The sequence below is a fragment of the Scheffersomyces stipitis genome, chromosome 2, assembly GCF_000209165.1.
Source record: "Scheffersomyces stipitis CBS 6054 chromosome 2, complete sequence".
NCBI lineage: Eukaryota > Fungi > Ascomycota > Pichiomycetes > Serinales > Debaryomycetaceae > Scheffersomyces > Scheffersomyces stipitis.
Genome location: NC_009042.1, coordinates 18,919 through 41,561, shown reverse-complemented (window position 1 = coordinate 41,561; position 22,643 = coordinate 18,919). Strand labels below are relative to the sequence as shown.

Sequence of the window (22,643 nt, the reverse complement as noted above, 5' to 3'; positions counted from 1 at the left end):
GACAAGTTAGAGGATTTAACTCCATTACAGACTGGCCGCGAAGAAATACCCGTTTCCGTTTCTAATACCGAAGCTGTTGAAGTTGGAGAATCTAAATTCCGTCACTTTTTGATCAAACACGAAATCCCAAGAAAGGCATTCCACTCCTCGATTGGTTTCTTCACGTTGTGGCTCTACGTCAATGGTGTGCAAACACGCCAGCTCCCACTTCCGTTATTCGCAGCATTCAGCATGGTGTTCTTGAATGACTTCTTGAGATTCAGAGACCCAGAATTCAACCGTAGAGTTACTAAAGCCATGCTGTTCATGATGAGAGAAAAGGAAGTTAACGAGTATAATGGAACTTTGTTCTACTTGCTTGGTTTGACTATTGTTTTCGCCATCTTCCCTAAAGATATATGCTTGATGAGCGTCTTGCTTTTGAGTTGGGCCGATACAGCAGCTTCTACTTTTGGTAGACAATTCGGTAAGTATACTCCAAAGATCACAAAGGATAAGTCGCTTGCAGGTTCGCTTGCGGCTTTTGTCACTGGAGTGTTCAGCTGTTACTTGTTATACGGATACTTTGTTCCGGTCTATGATGCCACTGTCAATTTTCCAGGAGATATTCTGTGGACTGCAGAATCCAGCAAATTGAGCGTCCATTCGTTTGCCTTGGCTAGTGGATTTATTGCCAGTGTCTCTGAGTTCATAAATATCTTCGATTTGGATGACAATTTCACCATTCCAGTGTTGAGTGCCTTCTTCCTTGCTGCTGTTGTCAAGATATTCCACGTTTGAATCATTAATTAGCATTTCCCTTCTTTCTGCAATCCCATATTTTCGATTGTGTCTAATTCTTAATGTCTGAATTTCAGTTCTGTTTGTCTTATAGTTGATACCCGTATAGATTTATTCCTGTTTTACATACTTTTATATTCTATAATTATAATTCATTTGCAAACAACCCGGCATAACCCTGGCCAGTAGAGGTGCACATAGATACAACACCTAGCTCCTTATTTTGAGCGCTCAAACCGTTCAACAAAGTAGCTATCACTCTACCACCAGTAGCCCCAAGAGGATGGCCAAGAGCAATAGCACCTCCGTATGGGTTTACCTTGTCAAAATCAAGACCCAACTTGTTGATGCAGTAAAGAGATTGTGACGCAAAGGCTTCGTTAAGTTCGAAAATGTCGATATCTCTTTGGTCTACGTTCAATCTGCTTAAGAGTTGTGGGATTGCAGCTGCTGGACCGATTCCCATGAATGCTGAAGGAACACCAGCAACAGCTGAGCCCAAGAATCTTGCAATTGGTTTAATGCCATATTTTTCAGCATTAGCTCTAGTAGTTAAAATGACAGCAGAAGCACCATCAGAGATCTGCGAAGAGTTACCTGCTGTGGTAGTTCCGTCTTCTTTAAATACTGGTTTCAAGCCGGACAACTTCTCAAATGTCGAGCCAGCACGGATTCCATCATCTTTGCTAACTTGTGCATGGGCAATGGGTTCGCCCTCTGCGTTGGTCCTGGCATTTATAGGAATGATTTCCTTTGCGAAGTGACCCGATTCCGTAGCCTTAGCGGCTTTCAAATGAGATTGAACAGCAAATCTGTCTTGATCTTCTCTGGTGATACCAAAGTCATTGGCAACATTTTCACTTGTAATACCCATAGGCATCAATACGTTCTGGGCTTCGGCACTAGCTTCTTGTCTGAAAGGCTCGTAGATTCTAGTAGGGATACCTCTGTGAGGAAAATAGTCGTGAGTCATGGACTCCACACCAGCAGCGATAGTGAATTGATTTTCACCAGTAATAAGTGAACCAGCGCTGTAAGATACAGCTTGCGCCGAAGATGCACATTGTCTATTGATGGTGTTGACAGTGGTTTTCACAGGGAAACCAACTTTCTTTGCAGCCAAGGCCGAAGCCTTTTGACCGCCCAAAGTTTGGAGAACGGCACCAACAAGAATATCGTCAATTAATTCCGGATCAACTCCAGATCGCTCTATTGAACCTTTCAACACATCGTGTAGTAATTCCTCCGGATACATTTTAGCCAAACCACCCTTGTTTCCTCTTGTGATAGGAGTACGCAAAGCTGATAACACAACGATATCATTGGCAGATTTCTTGAGAATATTGGAAACGACGGACATATCTAGTTATTGTATTTGTTCATTCTCAGTTCAAAGGTATGGAAGTGCTGTCTCTATTTATATGAGTGAAAAAAATCAGACTTTTTGTGGGGGAGCCTGCTGGTAAAGTGTTTATCCGCACTTTCTGGAAACACAGAAAGCCGTTCTAGTATGAAAGGCTACACTCAATCTGGCTTTGAAAGAATGCTAATCAAGATTCATGCATTGATTGGATGACTCGACTCATGTGTGATTCTGATTTTCCGCTTTTTGGTTCTTTGACAGTGTTTGCACTACGCATCAATGGTTGTGAATTGACCTGGAAATTTATATTTCCGCACCGGACATGGATCTATTTATCCGCACTTTTAGTAAGGAACAATAAATCAATAGTTCCGGGAAACTAACGGTCGACTTTCTACGAGAGAAGCCGGGATTTGCTATCAATTCGTTCTTCGTTTATCTTCAATATAAAACGACCCAAAAGGAAAGTAAGATGTACTTTAGCATTTATTGTTTCATATATTATTGTACAGTTGTCGCTGCAAAAGACAACCAATGCCAGTTTTCTTTAATTATTTAGCAAATTTGTGAAAAAATAATGGAATACGAAAGCAGCTTAACTGCTTTTCTATTTTGTTGATATTTGATACTTGACTATTGTATAAATACACATGATAAATGATAATCCATACATGCTGGTAAAAGATAAAACTCCTCTTTTAAGGAGCTCCACGATATACTTCATAGTACCCGGCACATAATTAACCCAGGTGGGATCTCCTGCACGAGCTTATTGCCCTATTAGGAGAGCATTCCTAAGTGAAATAACACTGGCTCTTCGTTTGATCCCGTTTGTTCTTGAAAATTGTTTCTCTTATGATTCACAGCATCTTGTAACCTCAGATACCCTACTACAGATAAGCAGGTAATTGTTATTGATTAGGGACCCTGTATCGGTTGCATACTACGATAGGTACCTGCGTTATTGTACGGCTGTGGTATATCTCAACTTTCTTAAAAGTCTATCTTTGTATCCCGAAAGGTACTAGATAGTTAAAAAATGGTGGAACCGTTGACAATGTCAGGTTACAGTTTGAGGAGAGCAAGAGTAAGAAGAAATATCAAGCTAGAATTAGAGGAGGATGATATGTCTACTGAATCCGTAGACGATTCGTCTGTTTCGGTTTCTAGTGACGACGAGGAAATCAAGGAGGATATCATTGAATATAAGGTATCAAACTCGGACACATTTGTTGTTAAACCAAAAACATTCTATGAAAGGCACGAAGTGCCCAGAAAGATATTCCATTCTCTCACCGCTCCCTGGGTTTTACTCTTGTATGTAACTGGTCAGAACCAAAGAACTTTCGTTAATTTCCTAATAGTGGTTACCCTAATTTGTTTTGGTCAGGATTTGCTTAGATTCAAATTTCCAAAGTTCAACGACTGGTTTACAAAGTTGTACGGTCCTGTCATGCGTTCAAGCGAAAGAAATGGTTTCAATGGGATTGGATTCTTCTTAATTGGGTTGTTGTACAATTGTGCTTACATGCCCAAGGATATGACAATTGTCAGTAGCATGTTTTTGAGTTGGGGTGATACAACTGCTTCTTTGGCAGGGAGAGAATTTGGCAAGTATACACCAAAAATTACAAAGAATAAGTCTTTGGCAGGCTTTTTAGCTAATTTTGTGGTTTCAACCTTAATATGCTACTTCTTCTATGGAATTGTAGTGCCGTATTTTCATGCTACAGTTGACTTGCCTGGAGATATTTGGTATGAACCAGAACACTCACAAATAAAGCTACCATTCTTCGGAGTAATCTGCGGTTTTGTATCTGCTTCTGCTGAGCTAATTGAGTTTGTTGACGATAACTTGACGATACCAATAGTGACAAGTACAATTATGTATGGTATTATCTACGTTTCGAAAACAAACTGAATCCTGTGCATATAACTCAGTGCAAAATACTAACCTATAAACCATAAATCGATAAACCCTACACTCTCTATATATAAACCACTTGAAATACCGTGAAACTATAATGCAATGCTGTTTCTAATTGCTAAAAAGTCGTCGTAGGTCAACGAGTCTTTTAACCCATCATATCTTGTTAAAGTGAGCCAGCCCTCCTTCAAACCATTCGTGTAGAACTGAGCGACCCTATCTTTCTTCACGCCATTGTAGTCTGCTTTTTTGAGTAAGTAGTATAACGTAGTTGTTTGGTCCCAGTTCTCTTCCTCCGCTACAGAGGGTAAAAAAGTGCCCAGATAATAATCATTCTCGTATTCAAATGAAATGCGAAGACCATGTAAACCAATTTTCCAATCGTCCCAGGTATTGATTTCTACAAAATTGTCTAGCAAGGTAACGCTAACCTTCAAAGACGAGTTCAACTCTCGTTTGGAGATTGGGTGGAAACGAGGATCTTGTAAAGCTGCTGTTAACGAAAACCGACTTATGCCTGACTCAATTGACAAAGGCAGAAATGTGCCAATACAACCTCTTAATCTGTCATCTTGGTTCCAAGTGATGAAAAGTGGAGCAGGCGACCGAAAATGGGAGGCCAGTTCATTTAATTGGTCGTAGTACTTGGAAAGAGAAAGTTTTTTTGACTCTGGATTTAAGCGAGTGTAGAGAGTTTCAAAAGCGTAGCAACATAAAGCTTTCGACATGGTTGGTGTGAATCTGACGAGAAGACCAGCTTGCCTATGTAATTTCTAAGAAAAGAATATGGTAATCCCTTAAAATATAGAGTGGGGAATATCTGCAGGATATCTGAGATGACAATTCAGAGAAGCTCTGTTACAGTCTCTTATCTACGCGCATTAAGAAGGTACCTTTTTTCGGTTGCAAAGTATCAAATCTATAATCTATTACAATACGCTAGCAAAATATAAAAGGCACATAAACCATTGACTCACTAGTCTAACTCCATCTCTTCAAAATCACATATGCTGTTTTTGCCTTCTTGGAGAAAGTTATTACCATCAAGCAGGATCTGGTTTGCACTGTGGAGGCGTTCCACACCTACAAGCATATTCCTTACCTCCTCTTGAGTCAATTCCTTGGTTGATTTTTGGTCGTCGCCATCTCTGCTTGGATGACCAATTTTGCAGTAAGACAAATTCAAAACTTGGAGCATTTTTGGGAAAGTGTTGCCGGTAATTTGATCTAGAAGTGTTGCCAAATAATTGCTCATCAAGTTCAACTCGACAAGCTGTTCGGGAAACCGACTTACATGAGTCACAAGATTTCTTGCAAGGTTTAGTCTTTTAAGATTCTGAGCAAGTACCATTGAGCTCAAGAAGCTGACATCCACTAGATTGTTACCAGACAAGTCCAAGGATATCAACTTGTAATTGGTCATGGAATGTCTGTCATTTAGATCAATACGAATCAAACTATTGTTAGATAAGTTCAAAGTTTGCAAATTTACGAGATTCTTCCAGTTAAAGTTGGAATTTGTCAACTCAATCAAATTGTTATTGGACAAGTTCAAATCAACCAAACTAGGAGGGAAAGCGATCATCGACAAGTCGCTGAGAGCGTTGAATGACAAGTCAAGTGCCTTGATATTCTCACAGAGTAGACAACTTGAATGTCGAGATAAATGCTCGGTGAGTCTCACTGAGTTGAACAAATGCAATTGCAAGTTTTCAATGCTGAGGTTGGAGTAATATGATTCATTAAGCTGGTTTCCTTCGCCAGTGTATCTGATCTTGAACCAGTTGATTCTGTAGTTCAAGCCATTAAGGTATCTGAACAAATTCTTGATGATCAATTGGTTAACGAGTTGCTTACTCTTTGCTAACACTATCTGTACATTCAATATGTTGGTGACAAGTTTCAGATAAGCTAAAATATCGCTCTGGAATAACACCTGGACAAAGGACATGAATTTTGCTGGTTCCTGTTTGATGTTGAACAAGACGTACGAGATCTCTCTTGGTCGTATATAAACTTTGTGAGAAATGAGATAGAGCAATTCACTGACATCAATAACCATGGAATTGACAGGTCTTTTTGTGAGCAACTGCTCATTATTGGTTATGATCAAGCTTGTGTATGAATAGTAGTTAGCAAGGGCTTCTTGTCGTATTTGCAAGTATGGATCGTTTCCTGCTTGATCATCTGAACAGTAGAACAACTCGTCCAATTGGAAAAGACGCTTGAGTTCTGGTTTTGGTACAAACGAAAGCGAATGAAAAATGAGCTCAGTTGGTAAACGGAATAAGAGACTCATCGCGATTGCAAAATAATATTGTATTGATAAGGCAAGATAAAGCAAGAAAAGAAAATTTTGAACAATTCATACAACAATCCAAATGGAGGCTAGGAAGGCAATATATGAATAGAAGACACTGATTAAAAGAAAAACAAGGTGTAACTTCAGGTGCAATCGTAAATATCCATGCTGTTCCGGTGGTGGGTAATCCGCTTGTGCCTACCTTTCTATGTAGTGAGTCGCAAGAGAAAAAATAAATTAACAGTGTAACTTGAAGTTAGAATTCAACCGTTGTAGTGACGTAAACAATCTCAGGTGACAATATAATAACCTCGAAGGTGTATATGATGGTTTTGATAGTTTATGACGAGTGAAAGAAGTAGAGAAACAATGTTAAAAACGACAACACAATAGCACAAGACTCCAGCACTGGGTGTGGACCTATTCCACCTTTTATTTGTGCACGTCAATCCAGAGAATTTCACCTGATAAGCAGAGACCGAGGTGGGGATCCACAACTCATAACACACGATATTTTCAACGGCTGCCCTGGTGTTAGGGATCTATAAAATGTCATTCGAGTCTATGAGAAATAGATACAGAAAGAAGTTGATGCACTCTTGGTGCATTTCTGCCCAAGGAAGACTCAATACACAAACATCTTTTACAAAAAGTTAGAGATCCATGGTTTGCAATCGTATGGAGCAGGACGTTTCGGCTCATCTGGAGTCTGTATACGTCAACAGCAATTTGGTGAAGTTTTGTTTCTTTTGCTCTGTTTAAATTCCATATAGATAAGCTTCTGGTCGCGGCACTACAGAATGTACAAATTTAGTCGTAATGTATTCTTAGTGTGTGTAACGAAAAAAAGATTACTTCTTTTGTCCAAATCTTCAATATAGAGAACAAGAACATCCCATACATAGTAAACACTTTATACAACCCCGACTTCAGCAATGGGGATCTGTTTATCGTGTTTACGTCCTCGTGACGCCTACGTTGACGAATATAACGAGACCTCGTCGTTGTTGAGGAACCAGCACAATTTATATTCAAACGATTATCTTCAAGAAGAAGAGCTCTTGAAGCAACAGAGACAACAGGAATTGAACACTATTGTGAACGAACTTTCAGATAACTTAATAGATGTTTCACTGTTCTTGAACAACACGAGTAATAATTCAGTCACAAACACACCTAATTTGTCTGCCTACCTGAACAACAATAGTTTCAGACAGCTGGCTACCCTTGATAATTCAAGCACTACACAAAATGATGACAGCAGAAGTTATCCCTATGAATACAACACTACCGAGAAACTAAAGGTGTTGAATGACGTAGAAGAGCTCACTGCTGCCGTTAAAGATTCTTGTAAGATATCCTTTAATGAACCGCTTTATTTGAAGTTTTAACTGTGAATTCCCTTTTTTACAGTAAGATTATCTATAAAATTGCATGGTGTCTCGCTGCTGTAATTCCAGCACTTGACCATAAAAGGAATCGGTCTTAGCTGCTGAGTTCCACGCTTTCACTTCTTGTTTGCATCCCATATCTATTGTCAAATCATTTTCAGAGCTTACACACAGAAACATGCAGAAGCATCAGTGTCCTCCATACTTGAAGAAGGCTTCTGTACCTTGTTGTTAGACACAATTGGGTGTGTTCTCGACGCCGAGAGAAGAAGCTCCAGAGATTAATATATTTGAAATTCGCTATTTTTCTGATTGTTCTTACAGTTTGTCAATTGCTGTCAAGTATGAAGTTAAATTGGATTCGAATATCATGAATCCCTCATAAGAATCTAGTAAGAATATGATTTTGGAAGTCAATGATTAAAATAGTATCTAAAAATAAATTTGCTTTTATTCAGAAATCCTTTGTAAGAGATATTTCTCAAACATCCGTTTCCTTCTTTTATCTATAGCCTATACATCAACGCAACCCTCTTAAACATTCATTAATTCTCCAATTGCAGTTTCTTGGAAGTAGAGTAATGTGCATAAAAATTGAATACTCAAATACCACCACGGGCTCTGTCATGAAGGACGAAGGACTCATTTTATATCAGTATATGTAATTGGCACCACCTCACGCCCATTTACACGAAAGTATAATTCCTTTCTAAAGCCATAACTGAACATGAGCGCTGCCAAACATGTCAAGCTCCCCAAAGACAGACTCTCTCCTTATTGTATGTCCCCCCACCTTTACCACAGATGGTCGATAGTGTATGCAGGCAAGCATGCAATCGGCGATTATATTAATTGAAAATGTACCATCTCCAATCTTCTACTATTACCCATACAAATAGCTATCAAAATCAATCCGGATAAGAGCACAATGACAAAGCCATATGTATCTGTGGAGTCTCCGAACGATGTTAGGCTACCCTATGGAGACGGGTCAAACAAAATCTTTGGTATGGAGAATTTCGGGAACACTTGCTACTGCAATTCGATTCTCCAGTGCCTATTCTACACTGAGAAGTTCCGGACGAATTTGGTCAAACACCACATGACCAACCACGAACCCAAGCTTGCTGTCAACGGAGTAAAGCAGCATAATTTCACTATGAAATACGAGCAGTTGGTGGCGAAGAAAAATAGAGAACAATCAAAAGGATCCAGTACCCCCTTGAGCTCGTTCAACAATTCCGTGATAACCACTAATTCCACAGAGGATAGGCCCAAATCTTCAAGAAAAGGGTCGATCTTCGGCTTAAAATTCAACACTTCATTGACTTCTGGAAACGCTCCCAGTGCAATTTCAAATGAAGATGTCAAGAAGTCAATGAGTTACGTCGTGGAGGCGAAGAACTGTGAAGCACTTTCTCTTGACCAGAGAATTAAGATCAACAAAAATCCCGATTTCCAAAAATTGAATATCTTGATTACGAGACCGACTATCCAGTCGTCGAATTCTACCAATAGAAATGATTACTCGCAGAGTTCGTACATGTTGTTGAACAACGATCAGACTCAGCAACAGCAGGTCCAGCAACAAGAGGGAACTATCAGTAATACATCCAGTGCTATTATAGTAGGAATCCCACACCCAGAACCTTTCTTAATTACACCGATCAACCCTTTTAACCCCAACCCTTCATCCGACCAAAGAAAGAGATCGGCCTTGATCAATGGACCTATAATCAATCTTGACACGTCGTTGCAACTCCCTAGTGAGCAATCGGAAGATTCGGCCCTTCTATATGCATTGAAAGATATGTTTGAAAGTATGATTGAAAACAAGTCGATCTTCGGTGTAGTCTCGCCTGTGCACTTTATCACGAAGTTGAAAGAAAAGAATTTCTTGTTCAGACAGAACAATATGCACCATGATGCCCACGAGTTCTTCAATTATTTGATCAACGAAATCATCGAGTGCTTGAATAAGGAAATCGGTGTCGACAACAACTGGTGCAACAAGATCTTCCAAGGACTTATCACCAATGAGACAAGATGCTTGTCCTGTGAAGCTATCACCTCCAAACACGAATTCTTCTTGGATTTGTCGGTAGACATCCCTCCTGGTGAGAGTGCTTATTCATTGACCTATTCATTGAATAACTTCTCCAAGCTGGAAATATTGACTAACCAGAACAAGTTTTACTGTAACACGTGTTCTTCGTTGCAGGAGGCCGTGAAGACCATCAAATTGAAGAAGCTTCCTGAAGTGTTGGTGATAAACTTCAAGCGATTCAAGTATGACGAGAAGGTGGACAAAATGGTCAAATTGTTTGATTCTATTAGCTACCCCTTCAAGTTGAGAATATTCAACACTACAGACGATGAACGAGACTTTAGTCTCTATGGGCTATATGCATTGGTTATTCACATCGGGGGAGGACCCATGCATGGACATTATGTAGCAATTTGTAAGATTAAGGCAGGCTTATGGTTACTATTTGATGACGAGACAGTTGAATTGGTGGAAGATTCGTTTGTCATGCGGTTCTTTGGCAATGGTCCAGGGTTAGCCAGTGCATATATCTTATTCTACCAAAAGTGCGAAGACGGCACTGATGCCGATGATGCTATAAACTTTGGGTTTAACGCTGGAGATATCTATAATGGCGATGAGTTCACATTGTTCCAACAAATGGAATGCAATCCAAGCGACCCATCTTTAAGAAAGCACTCGTTCAACCATAAGGAGTCAGCGGAACCTACGGAAGATGTACGCTCAGAAACTTCGTCTATCAATTCCTACAGTGGCTCTAAGGAGCCAGGTGCTACAGCTGATAAGAAGGGGGGCTTGTTCAAAAAGAACTTCAAGTTTGAAGGTGGCAAAGAGGAAAAACCGTTGTCTCGAACCAGCAGCATTGCGAAAAGCAACGATGGAAAGGAAAAGAAGACGTGGGTCGGAGGTTTAAAGAGAAGAGAAAGTAAGGCAGAACAGATTATGGAACGGAAGGGAAGCAGCTCCAGTGCAACCTCTTCCGAGAAGAAGAAGAGTATATTTGGGTTCAAGCGAAAACAAACATGATCTTTAAAAAACACAGCCCCTGTAAATAAGCGATAAGATGCAAAGAAGTGTCAATAAGATGGGGTCATTCCTGAATACAAAAACAGATCTCTAGTGCTGCGAAACAATAGTAAATCCGAATTCATTCTGCGATTTGATTTGAGGATCTGAGAATTGCTGAGAAATCACTTGCAGTTGCAATCTGCGTACTTGCACACAAGTCTAATCATCAGGGAAAAGGTCACATGATATTACGTGAACTTGAAAAAAAAGCTCAGTTGAAGATCTGTGTCACGTGAATTCCCTCAAAGGTCAAAAGCCATGCTTTTTGGCCACAGTTTTTGAATGGCTTCAACAGTTCTCATTAGTAATATTGATAGAAAAGGGATTCTCCTTCTTCTCTGTTTGTTTATATATCGTTTCTAAGTTCGCTGTTGCTTCTAGAAATTGTTTCAATTACTTCATAAGGACGTAAATCGTTGCAGATCTCATTCATCTTTCGCAGTTTTAGACTTTTTTTCACTTTACGAATCATAATTTCTTCCATATTATTGAAAAACACAGTCAGGATGACTACTTCCAAAATCTCGCCTACTTTGTCTACTACGCGTACGTCCAAGCTTCTCACATTGTCTGCTGGATGTTTCTGGGGAGTGGAAAGAGTGTTCAGAAAGCAATTCCCAGTTGGTTTGGTTGATGTCAAGGTAGGATATGCTAATGGCATCCCTAACGTGGGTGAAGTTAACTACGAAAAAGTGTGTACTGGTGCTACAGACTTTGTTGAAAGTATCCAAATAGCATATGAACCTTCTGAAGTGACTGCAGAACAACTATTGGACATATTCTTCAGAATGCACGATCCAACAACAGTTAACTCCCAGGGCCCAGACGTGGGTACCCAGTACAGATCTGCCATTTTGACGCACGAGGAGGAAGATGCTGCCTTGGCTGCTGCATTCAAGGAAGATTATCAGGTCAAATGGTACCCAAAAGACAAGATCGTCACTATTGTTGAACCCATCCAGATCTGGTACGATGCTGAAGACTATCACCAGCAGTACTTAAACAAGAATCCAGGAGGATACGAATGTCCATCACATTTTATAAGAACCAAACCAAAGATATGAGTACATAATTTCGTACGGTGGCATCAACATGTACTGCACTGGTCGGTTTATAGATGTGCTGACGTTTTTGCTTACTTAGAAATGCTGTATCTATGTGTATGCGAGCATTCTATATTCTTCGGCCCATTCTGCATTACCAAAACAAAATAATTTATGATTGTAATTGATATGTATCAGTTATGTATGATATTACAATGTTAAGACTATAATTACTACATTAGTTAGTTTAAGTATACATGATTTTCACTTATCATTATTCAATTACATGTTAGGTTTTTGTCTTACCATCTGTGAGGTATTGTGATCTTTTTCACTTCGCGATATTTGTACAGGCAAGCTGAAAATATCCAACGCGTAGTTTTTCATTCAATACCGTAGTTAGAGGCTTCTATTTGTTCTTTTTCATCTTGGCTTTCCAAACCTTTTCTTCAATCCGTGAATTGAAAACGTATATATATAACTTGAGTGTACCATTCTAGTATGTCTTTGTGGGTGGACAAGTATAGACCAAAGACCTTGGACCAATTGTCATTTCATGATTCTATTTCGCAGAACTTGAGGGCTTTGGCCAGATCTGGGGATTTTCCTCATTTGTTGATATATGGACCCAGTGGAGCTGGGAAAAAGACAAGAATATACGCGACTTTGAACGAAATATTTGGTTCTCAGGTGGAGAAATTGAAGATCGACGTCAAGACTTTTGTAACTTCTTCCAACAGAAAGATGGAATTCAATGTATTGAGTTCGGCCTATCACTTGGAGATCACCCCTTCTGATATGGGCAACAACGATCGTGTGGTGATCCTGGATTTATTAAAGGATGTCGCTTCTACCGAACAGGTTGATTTCAGCCACCAGAATACTTCAAAGACCAAGCATAGATTTAAAGTTGTGGTGATAAATGAGGCTGATTCACTTAGTAGAGATGCCCAGGCTGCCTTAAGAAGAACAATGGAAAAGTACTCGTCTAACATAAGATTGATACTTGTATGTAATTCGATCTCCAACATCATTCCTCCCATAAAATCGAGAACGTTATTGGTCAGAATACCCAGTCCCAGCACTACAGCAATTTCCCTGATATTGGGGCAGGTGGCCAAGAAGGAAGGAATCAAATTCAGCTCGTCCAACGAACTTGATATTCAAAAGTATTTGGTAACTCTTGCTGATACAGCTAATCGAAACTTGAGAAAAGCACTTTTAAGTTTTGAGACCGTCGCCATGCAAAACGAAACTATACAGCTTGACAACAAAACGTTGACGATTGTCACCTTGGACTGGGAAGAAATCATCAAGAACATGTCCAACACTATTAGAATCAACCGTAACGTCGCTACCTTGGCCAGTGTTCGAGTGGTTTTGTACGAATTACTTGCTCATTGTATCCCTCCAAGAATAATATTGAAGACATTAATGTTCAATTTGATCAAGAATTTCAAGGACGACGCTGTCATTAGCCAGTTGGTTGATTTAGGATCTGTGTTTGACGAAAGATTGAGTCTTGGGCTGAAAAGCATCTTTCACTTGGAAGGGTTTGTGGCTAAATCGATGGTGGTGATCGACAGCAACTAATCACAAGTCACAATTGTATACTATTCTTATCATCGTGATCATCATCGCATATATTTTATCATTATATATCACACTTGAAAACAATTAATAAAAGAGAAGAAAAATGTATTGTATGTAACTGAAGCACTATTGTTGGACCTTGTTGTCGCCGTTCAGTTTGATATCAGAAACTGTATGAGCTTCACCAGTTGAACTACCAGCTACAGCTTCATAACTAGGAGGATTCGTTTCGTTAGCAGCATTGTCAGTGTCAGTGAACTGTTGATGCTCTTCTTGATCGTGTTGATCTCTGAAAGGTTCTCTCTCGCCAGAAGGAGTTTGTTCTTCATTTTCGATCTGGTTTTCTACGTCTCCAGGAACACTCAGATAGCCTGCAGCAGCCTGTCTTCTGCCATAAACTTTAGGGTACTCTACGAGAATATAGAATACAGCAAATATTGTTCCAGGAATGTGACCCAATACCGTCAAAATAACTGCCACCAAGAACTCTCTAGTGAAGATGTTATAATCTTGCAAAAGGAAAATAGGCAATGGTGGAAGAACAAACGCGGCCACTAGCAAGATGACCTTGCCCGGACTGTCGTTGAGAATGTTTTCGTTAGGCATGGGTATAACTATATGGTATGGTATTAGAAATATCAGAAAGAAGACCACAGAGAATCAACTATCACAAACAATTTTATTGTACGGTATGGCTCAACTTGAATTTCAAGTTACTAAAATTAACTGTTCCTTAACTACGAGGCAGGGTAATTACGGGTATGCAATAAATAAGACTTCGCCACTCTGTGAAAGTTACTTCATATATGCGACACCAGCGAGGACCCCTATATAGTCCCTACATAGCAAGGCTCGTGAAAGGTAGTCTGGATTGCTGCATAGTTCTTGAATAGACTGCGAATGCTTGGGTTGGCTCATCTCCACTTGACTGTAGAAGCGCCCTTCGTAACTAAATTGCGTAGCTAGTCGTTCACTACTAGGTACAACTGTCTCTTCTTTCTATTCTCAATACATTGAGGCATGAAGTGAATTCGTATAAGCAATAGTTGGATACGTTTTGAGTATTGTATACTTCTTCTCCTTGTTCATTTCTGTTCTCTTCTGTTTCCTTTAGCTCTTTTCTCGGCTTACTATTATTATTACTTTTGCTTAAACTTTGGCAGTCGCACATCAAAAACTCGATCACTTTCTTATCTACTGATCTCTCTGTTTTACACATTTTCTTTTATTTCCAACAGAAGCCATGGATTACATAAGGAAGGCCATCTGGGGAACCGACCCAAAGGAGCAGGTAAGTATCATTTGCTTGAATATTGAAAGAGAGCAATTTCTTACTGTTTAATTACGTATTTTTAATTTTTCAATACTAACTTCTCCAGATGAGGACAATAAACCTGTTGTTGAGAAAAAACAAGCGAGAACTCGATCGCTCAATGAATCAATTACAGCCTTTGAAGAAAAAGACGGAGGCACTAATCAAAAGAGCTGTCAAGGACAATGACTTGAAGACGGCCAAGATCTACGCTAAGGAGTTGATCAATGTCAACAGACAATACAACAAGTTGTACACTTCCAAGACGAGAATTGACTCTATTAATATGGCCATCAATGAACAGTGGCAGATGAACAAGCTAACACAATCTTTGCATTCGCTGGCAGTTGTCATGAAAGACGTCAACCAATTGGTGAAGATCGGCGTGGTGCTGGCTACAATGCAAGAGCTTTCCAAGGAGTTGATGAAGGCAGGAATTATCAATGAGATGATGGACGACGCCATCGACTTGGACTTTGAAGAAGATGAAGAGTTGGAACACGAATCCCAAGAGGAAGTCAACAAAATCATAGCCAGCTTGACAGAAGACAAGTTCTCCAAGATCAGCAACGAGGTTCCTACCAATAGCGTGGACGTTGAGGAAGAACCTAAGGCTGAAGTACAAGAGGAGGAAGATACAGAGGCTCTCGACGAAATGAGAGAGCGTTTACGAGCCTTACAAGAGTAGAATAACGACTTTGTTTAATACTTTTCCATTACTAAACGACATATATTGACAAACTGTTCAATAACATGTAAGTAGCAACAACCGTGAATACCAGCCCTGCAACATTGAAAGTAGCAAATGTTGCACTGGAACCTGAGATGTGGCTGTAGTAGTCCCTCATGAAAGTGAAATTGCGATAACTAGGCGGGTCCTTTGTATAGTTACTGGTTCCAATGTTGGGATGTAGTTCGACAGGAACAGAAGTATTCGTAATAGAAGTAGTGTTAGACTTGAATAAATTGTGAGTTCCTTCGACTGCTGGCGAAACTAACGAAGACGAAGCAATCATAACTTTCTGGGTTGAATTGGACCTTTTGAGACTACTGATGGAAAATGGCAAGAACCAGAACTTCTTCTTTTTCTCCTCTTCCTCCTCTTCACAGTCATCTTCTGATTCTGTGATTTCATCCTCGCAATCGTCGCCGTCTTTGCTGACCTCCTTCTCTAAGTAGAGTCCGGCTGCGAAATGCTTGCGTGGACTCTTGACGAGAGCAGAATAAGGTGCTGAATCGTTTAGAAGGGTTTGGTTGAGGTGGTTGTAGGTCCAGTTCCCAAGTTGGATACCTGGAAACGTTGCTTCGGTATTGTTTTTGTTGTCAATTGGCAATATCTCTACGGTGTTGTTTGTGGGAGAAGGTAAGCGGCTAACAGCCGAAGTTGGCACAAGGGACTCTGTGACAGTGGTGTAATAGGTAACTGTCTTAACGGGAACTTGCAACTCTTGCTGTTCCAATAGCCGAACAATTTCGTTCACAAATTCCATATTATGAACTTCCTTGTTTGTATTGGTATTTGTACCTTCGGATAAAACTAGATAACTTTGCGCTAACACTAAAAGCGACCAAGTAATCGGCGTCATCCTGTCAAAGTGTTTGAAATTGACCGAATACACTTGTTGAAATTCACAGAAGTCTTTGGGATACTGACGGCTCTATTACCGTTAGGTTAGAGGTATGTATGTTAAGAATATTTGTAACAATTTTAACTAGCAATCGTATAAAAAGTAAATGAGAATTTGTAGGCCATCTTTTTTTTCGCAACCATATTTTTAGTAGAGTGTCTGAGATTAACAATAATCTGAAATTGTACAACAGCTTTGCTCTTCGCACATTGAAATGTCCACTGTAGACGATTGAATTTTATAACATAAGTTATGATCGTTAACAACGGAATTTTCATTTCTAAAATCTAGATTAGTTGCCCATCTTGGGGGTAGACCAACCCAGCATCTTCTCTGATTTTATCCATGATTTCCATGACCAATAAAGTTTCAGCTGCGGGCATAGTATCATTCTCTATCTTGCCAGCAGCAATATCCCTGGCAACGGCATTGGCTTCGTAGATAAATCCATTATAGCCTGATTCGTCCTTGTATTCAATTGGGTCTCTTCCATCGTCAAAAGTGATCTTGAACTGTCTAGGGCGAGCTGGATTATCACTGGACATTTCGACAACACCCTTTGTGCCTTCCAATCTCAAGAATGGCATTTTGCCTGTAGTATAGTTGCAGCAAGACAAAATACCTTGCTTACCATCAGCATATTGAACAATGATAGACGTGTTGTAGTCAACGCCATCACGTGCATCCAAAGACATGAACGACTTGAACTCAAACTTGGTGTGGGATTCACCAACGGCATTGTCAAGCAATATTCTTGAGTACGTAATGGAGTAGATTCCAATGTCCAACAACGAACCTCCACCCAAGTTGACATCTCTCAAACGATTAGTTGGCTCTAGGTTTGGAATATCGGCATTCCAGGCGAAATCAGAGAATAATCTGTGTACATCACCTATGACCTTGTCTTCGTAGACATACTTCTTCAAGAGCTTAATAGATGGGAAGAATCTCGTCCAAACGGCTTCCATAAGAAACAATTTCTTATCCTTGGCTAATTGGAATAATTTCTCTGCATCCTTCTTGTTGACTGTGAATGGCTTCTCGCAGAGAACATGCTTTCCGCCTTCCAAAGATTTGGTCACCTGAACTTTGTGGAAAGTATGGGGTGTACCGACATAAACAATATCGATTTCGGGATTTTGGTAGAAATCGTCATACGATTGAACTACAGGTGCAATTCCTTCATTATTTGTGCTGTTGATATTGCAGTCTTTGATGAAGTCCTGTCCTTTGGAAGTAGAAGAGCATCCAATACTTCTTACTATGTGGATGATTCCACTGTCGGCTCTCGAATTGTTGAGCACGAGATCATGGACAAACTGAGAAGAAATATTTCCTGCTCCGAGGATACCCCATCTCAAAGTAATAGGCATTGTTGATGTTGATAACTGATAAATGTATATGACTGTTTGAGTTATAACTGGGAAGTTCTTGAGTTTTAATGTCGAGATCCCCCACAAGATACTTCGAATCTTCACTGCTGGTCTGGATGTAACGTTACATCAAATACCTACAAAATGCGGAGTTATTAGCAAAACTGTCAAGTAGACACGACCAGTCTTACTAATAGACACACATTCCTAATTCAGTCGAAACTTGATCAATTGTTGGACAAACATCTGATGTTCATTGAGCAATGCGAAACGGCCTTGTGCATTGCTAAATACTTCCACTTATTGGAACATTGTTCATCATGAAAATTTTTGGAAACTACTGTTTCGAATTAAGTGGCTCTATGAAAGTTTATTCTGTCCTGCATGATGCATCAACGCAAATCTTAGATCCACAAGGGGCCTTTTCTTCAGCTTGGAAATCTGCGATTTTCTATAACGATGTTCTCAAGGGGCATAATTGAACGCTGAATCCAATGAATTGTCGCATCGGTAATATTGCGGATGGGAAACGTTGATAGCTCCCGGATATATTTCCGAAGTCGAATAACCGTTTTCTTTCCAAATTAAGTAGTGCCTCAGATGAAACGCAGAGATCTTAGTTGGGGGCAATTGTTAGCCAACCGAAATCTCGTACACGTTCAAGTTCGCAGGCAAATAGCTAATTGGTGAAAAAAAGACCTAAAGTCCGCTAGCGAGGGAGAAAGTGTGGTCGGCAACATGCCTTCGGGTCTAATGTTATTGGCGTTTTTACAACATGTAGATAAAAAATCATAGTACACAAAGCTAAACTAGGATAAACAAGCTGAAATCAGGCGCACGAATGACAGGTCCTGCTTGAAAATTTGAATCAGGGTTCAATGGTACCTCATCACGTGCAAAATACTGACTTGGGTGGACGCCTTATGATGGTATCCTAGTTCTAGGCAAGATGTAGTCTCTAGAGCAATCTGCCTATCAATTATCTTAATTGAAAGCGTTGAAGATTAGCCACCGATGAGCTACCGAAGTTTGAACGAATTGTATATATCCGAGCCTCTGCTTCAGCATGCGACTTTCAGCATCAGGAAGCTATTGAGTTCATTCAGACATTCAAGAAAATTGAGATTTATTTTCGCTGAAGGCGAATTCTGCATTGCGGTGGCTCATCAGCGAATTCGCTAAATTCAGGAACGCCTCGTCCTCGCTGAGAAAGCACGTTCAATTCTCTGCAACTTCCTTCAACGAAGCGCTTGCAACGGCTAGATAAAGCAAACTTATAGAGACAAATAGTTGAGTTCCTTACATGAACCAACCCTTGATTGGACATTGACAGAAGAAAGTGATAGTGGATGCGAACACTGAAGCTGCAAAAAAGTTGTTGAAGTTGGAACATTTGACCAAGGCTCAACATTCCATCAAGAGACTGCCATAACACCATCGTAGTCTAAGAGATACGAATTCCAAGGGAAACTCAGCTTTGTGCCCAATTTCATCTTTATAGATTTTCTTTCTTTTATTAGTCCCTAAAAAAATAGGAGACTAGGAGAAAAGGTCTGTTGTCATCGATGTCGCTGTCATCTTTGTGATCTTTTCTTAAAGACGGAATGTAGGGCTACTGTACAAGTAGTCGTTGTTCAAGGAAAACTAGTTGCAGTTGGTGTTAATGATTAGTGTTTATGATAAGTAGACCAGGTATGCTACAGCCGAAAAGTTGATACACCAATTTGCCTAAGGCTATGGCTCAAGCTACACCTGCATCGCTACGGAAACTACCGTGGAGGCTCTTTTGCTAGGCTTGGAGATGTTCAACAAAATACAGGGTGAGAAACAGATGTCCCGTAGGGTTTGGCTGCAACTGAAGCACCTCATTTTTTGGCCATCATTCTGAACCACAAATTGTATCTTAAGGGGACCACTCGCATTTGAACCTAAAGCTTTCGATGGCATGTGTACATAAAGGACTGTATGATAGTTGACAGATCGTATATTGTTACAATAACCATACCTGTCTGAGGCAGAATTAGACCTAAGGGAAAATGGTCCGATACACTCAGGGTTGCATACAAAATCCGATAGTATTGGAGCTGGTATGCATGCCCTGCATGCTTTCGCAACTAAAAGTTTGAGGAATCTAATTGATGAAAGGGTCGGTTTGAAATTGGTTGCTAACTTTGTGCCTTAAGTATTCCAGATCTCTGAATAGAAAAGCCTCAGTGCATACGAATGCAAGCAGACGACCAAGAGCAATGTGAAATGTAGCCCCTTCTGGAAAATATAGAATAATCTATTTATTTCTGAAACTAGAACGTAGCCGAAACAAGAACTATAAAATGACTTGTAATCCCAGACAAATGGAATAATGAAATGCCTTCTAAGCTACAACCTGATAGATAGATACCCTAGAAGAAATGTTGATCTCTAAATTATTAGCAGCAACATTCTACTTCAGTGCAGCTGCCTTTGCACTTGATATTACTACCCAAAGAATTGATAGAGGTTATGTTGATCTTAATGTTGGTTCTATTACCATTGAATCTGGAGCTTACTGGTCTATTATTGATAACGCTATCAGTGTTTTAGTGGGAGATCTTACTGTTAAACAAAATGGTGGCTTCTTCATCACTGCAACTAGTAGTATTATTGGTTTGTCTGTCACTCTTGCATCTGGTTTGGGTAACATCAACAACGCTGGTGTTATTGCTTTCAACGGTGCTAACTCGTTGCTTCCTCCAACCTATAATTTGATCGGTCTCTCTTTCACAAACAGTGGTGAGTTCTACTTAGTGAGTAGTGGAAATATTGGTGTTGCTACAAAGGGCCTTTTTGCACCATCGTGGAAGAACACCGGTTTGATTTCTTTCTACTCTGCTAAGAGAAGTGCCGATGGTGTCGTTAACCTTGGTGCTTTAGGATTCCCAATTCAAAATAATGGTCAAATTTGTTTGCACAATGAGTTGTACCAGCAGACTACCAGTATCACTGGTACTGGTTGTATTACCGCTGACTTGGATTCAACCATCTTTTTTGCAAACACTTTGTTGAACATTGACTCTAATCAAGTTGTCTATTTGGCTGACTCTCAATCTTCAGTCAGAGCTACTGCCATCTCCTTGCCAAAGACCTTCACGATTGCCGGTTTCGGTAACGGTAATAAGATTGGTTTGGATATTCCTCTTGTAAGTCTTCCATTCTTGAGCACCTACGACTATGACTCCTCTTCTGGTATCTTGACCCTTCGTGGTGCAGGTTTGTTATCTCAAAAATTTAAGATTGGATTGGGTTACAATAAGAACTACTTCAAGATTACAACTGATACGTCTCTCGGTTTGTTGAGCGTTCCATTGGGTGCCGTTACTTACACTGGACCAGTTCCAAACAACAAGATTCCAGCTCAATGTAAGCCATGCAAATTATACCCATCTGCACCAGGTGCAGAACCAACTGTTACTACAACTACTGTTGTTTCCACGAAGTCTGATGGTTCCGTCTGTACTGATATTGATCAAATTATTATTTCTCATGACACAAAGGCCAGTTGGTTTACTTCAACTTCTGTTGTATCTGAAATTTGTAGCACCAAGCAAAACTCTCAAACTACAAAGACCTCTACTTGGACTGGAACATTCACCACCACTGTCACCGAGACTGACACTCCAGGTGGTACTGACACTGTCATTGTTGAAGTTCCTTCTACTCCAAACTCTCAGACAACCAAGACCTCTACTTGGACTGGAACATTCACCACCACTGTCACCGAGACTGACACTCCAGGTGGTACTGACACTGTCATTGTTGAAGTTCCTACTACTGCCAACTCGCAGACAACCAAGACCTCTACTTGGACTGGAACATTCACCACCACTGTCACCGAGACTGATACTCCAGGTGGTACTGACACTGTCATTGTCGAAGTTCCTTCTACTCCAAACTCTCAGACTACTCTTACCTCAACCTGGACCGGTACTACTACAAAGACTGTCACAATTACCAACACTGTTGGTGGTACTGACACTGTCATTGTTGAAGTTCCTTCTACTGCCAACTCACAAACCACCCTTACCTCAACCTGGACTGGAACATTCACCACCACCGTCACCGAGACTGACACTCCAGGTGGTACTGACACTGTCATTGTTGAAGTTCCTACTACTGCCAACTCGCAGACAACCAAGACCTCTACTTGGACTGGAACATTCACCACCACTGTCACCGAGACTGATACTCCAGGTGGTACTGACACTGTCATTGTCGAAGTTCCTTCTACTCCAAACTCTCAGACTACTCTTACCTCAACCTGGACCGGTACTACTACAAAGACTGTCACAATTACCAACACTGTTGGTGGTACTGACACTGTCATTGTCGAAGTTCCTTCTACTGCCAACTCGCAGACAACCAAGACCTCTACTTGGACTGGAACATTCACCACCACTGTCACCGAGACTGATACTCCAGGTGGTACTGACACTGTCATTGTCGAAGTTCCTTCTACTCCAAACTCTCAGACTACTCTTACCTCAACCTGGACCGGTACTACTACAAAGACTGTCACAATTACCAACACTGTTGGTGGTACTGACACTGTCATTGTCGAAGTTCCTTCTACTGCCAACTCGCAGACAACCCTTACCTCAACCTGGACTGGAACATTCACCACCACTGTCACCGAGACTGATACTCCAGGTGGTACTGACACTGTCATTGTCGAAGTTCCTTCTACTCCAAACTCTCAGACTACTCTTACCTCAACCTGGACCGGTACTACTACAAAGACTGTAACAATTACCAACACTGTTGGTGGTACTGACACTGTCAT

At 40.4% G+C, this 22,643-nt stretch overlaps 14 protein-coding genes across 14 annotated transcripts; 8 read left to right on the top strand and 6 right to left on the bottom strand. All coding sequences in view use genetic code 12, as the record gives it.

The window, feature by feature from the left end:
- Window positions 1–96: 96 nt before the first annotated feature.
- PICST_56382 (predicted protein) lies at window positions 97–780 on the top strand (the record flags this gene model as incomplete). The annotated part of the gene is made up of 1 exon (XM_001382732.1): window positions 97–780. A coding segment is annotated over one exon (684 nt), but the record flags the coding sequence as incomplete, so codon positions are not given.
- A 145-nt stretch (window positions 781–925) lies between these two features.
- Window positions 926–2,140, bottom strand: POT13 (acetyl-CoA C-acyltransferase, peroxisomal; the record flags this gene model as incomplete). The annotated part of the gene is made up of 1 exon (XM_001382197.1): window positions 926–2,140. The coding sequence occupies one exon, from the start codon at window positions 2,138–2,140 to the stop codon at window positions 926–928; it is 1,215 nt and encodes a 404-aa protein (XP_001382234.1).
- A 1,042-nt stretch (window positions 2,141–3,182) lies between these two features.
- On the top strand, window positions 3,183–3,784 carry PICST_29340 (predicted protein; the record flags this gene model as incomplete). Its single annotated transcript, XM_001382731.1, has 2 exons — window positions 3,183–3,460; window positions 3,742–3,784. 2 exons carry the CDS (start codon window positions 3,183–3,185, stop codon window positions 3,782–3,784), a joined length of 321 nt encoding a protein of 106 aa, XP_001382768.1.
- A 378-nt stretch (window positions 3,785–4,162) lies between these two features.
- On the bottom strand, window positions 4,163–4,798 carry PICST_34758 (predicted protein; the record flags this gene model as incomplete). The annotated part of the gene is made up of 1 exon (XM_001382196.1): window positions 4,163–4,798. One exon carries the CDS (start codon window positions 4,796–4,798, stop codon window positions 4,163–4,165), a length of 636 nt encoding a protein of 211 aa, XP_001382233.2.
- A 248-nt stretch (window positions 4,799–5,046) lies between these two features.
- Window positions 5,047–6,369, bottom strand: PICST_29338 (predicted protein; the record flags this gene model as incomplete). Its single annotated transcript, XM_001382195.1, has 1 exon — window positions 5,047–6,369. The coding sequence occupies one exon, from the start codon at window positions 6,367–6,369 to the stop codon at window positions 5,047–5,049; it is 1,323 nt and encodes a 440-aa protein (XP_001382232.2).
- Window positions 6,370–7,307: 938 nt separating this feature from the next.
- Window positions 7,308–7,763, top strand: PICST_54532 (predicted protein; the record flags this gene model as incomplete). The annotated part of the gene is made up of 2 exons (XM_001382730.1): window positions 7,308–7,555; window positions 7,640–7,763. The coding sequence occupies 2 exons, from the start codon at window positions 7,308–7,310 to the stop codon at window positions 7,761–7,763; spliced, it is 372 nt and encodes a 123-aa protein (XP_001382767.2).
- A 928-nt stretch (window positions 7,764–8,691) lies between these two features.
- On the top strand, window positions 8,692–11,369 carry PICST_87051 (ubiquitin carboxyl-terminal hydrolase; the record flags this gene model as incomplete). Its single annotated transcript, XM_001382729.1, has 1 exon — window positions 8,692–11,369. The coding sequence occupies one exon, from the start codon at window positions 8,692–8,694 to the stop codon at window positions 10,834–10,836; it is 2,145 nt and encodes a 714-aa protein (XP_001382766.2).
- Window positions 11,370–11,384: 15 nt separating this feature from the next.
- Window positions 11,385–12,194, top strand: PICST_87980 (predicted protein; the record flags this gene model as incomplete). The annotated part of the gene is made up of 1 exon (XM_001382728.1): window positions 11,385–12,194. One exon carries the CDS (start codon window positions 11,385–11,387, stop codon window positions 11,940–11,942), a length of 558 nt encoding a protein of 185 aa, XP_001382765.1.
- A 165-nt stretch (window positions 12,195–12,359) lies between these two features.
- Window positions 12,360–13,621, top strand: RCF5 (DNA replicationn factor C). The gene has a single exon (XM_001382727.1). It carries the CDS (start codon window positions 12,423–12,425, stop codon window positions 13,512–13,514), a length of 1,092 nt encoding a protein of 363 aa, XP_001382764.2. The 5' UTR covers window positions 12,360–12,422; the 3' UTR covers window positions 13,515–13,621.
- Window positions 13,622–13,640: 19 nt separating this feature from the next.
- Window positions 13,641–14,120, bottom strand: PICST_56298 (predicted protein; the record flags this gene model as incomplete). Its single annotated transcript, XM_001382194.1, has 1 exon — window positions 13,641–14,120. The coding sequence occupies one exon, from the start codon at window positions 14,118–14,120 to the stop codon at window positions 13,641–13,643; it is 480 nt and encodes a 159-aa protein (XP_001382231.2).
- Window positions 14,121–14,893: 773 nt separating this feature from the next.
- Window positions 14,894–15,514, top strand: VPS24 (endosomal Vps protein complex subunit; the record flags this gene model as incomplete). Its single annotated transcript, XM_001382726.1, has 1 exon — window positions 14,894–15,514. One exon carries the CDS (start codon window positions 14,894–14,896, stop codon window positions 15,512–15,514), a length of 621 nt encoding a protein of 206 aa, XP_001382763.2.
- Window positions 15,515–15,617: 103 nt separating this feature from the next.
- Window positions 15,618–16,412, bottom strand: PICST_29331 (predicted protein; the record flags this gene model as incomplete). The annotated part of the gene is made up of 1 exon (XM_001382193.1): window positions 15,618–16,412. A coding segment is annotated over one exon (795 nt), but the record flags the coding sequence as incomplete, so codon positions are not given.
- Window positions 16,413–16,741: 329 nt separating this feature from the next.
- YUL5 (oxidoreductase (Bacterial)) lies at window positions 16,742–17,827 on the bottom strand (the record flags this gene model as incomplete). Its single annotated transcript, XM_001382192.1, has 1 exon — window positions 16,742–17,827. The coding sequence occupies one exon, from the start codon at window positions 17,825–17,827 to the stop codon at window positions 16,742–16,744; it is 1,086 nt and encodes a 361-aa protein (XP_001382229.1).
- Window positions 17,828–20,235: 2,408 nt separating this feature from the next.
- On the top strand, window positions 20,236–21,484 carry HYR6.6 (hyphally regulated cell wall protein; the record flags this gene model as incomplete). The annotated part of the gene is made up of 1 exon (XM_001382725.1): window positions 20,236–21,484. A coding segment is annotated over one exon (1,248 nt), but the record flags the coding sequence as incomplete, so codon positions are not given.
- Window positions 21,485–22,643: the final 1,159 nt, after the last annotated feature.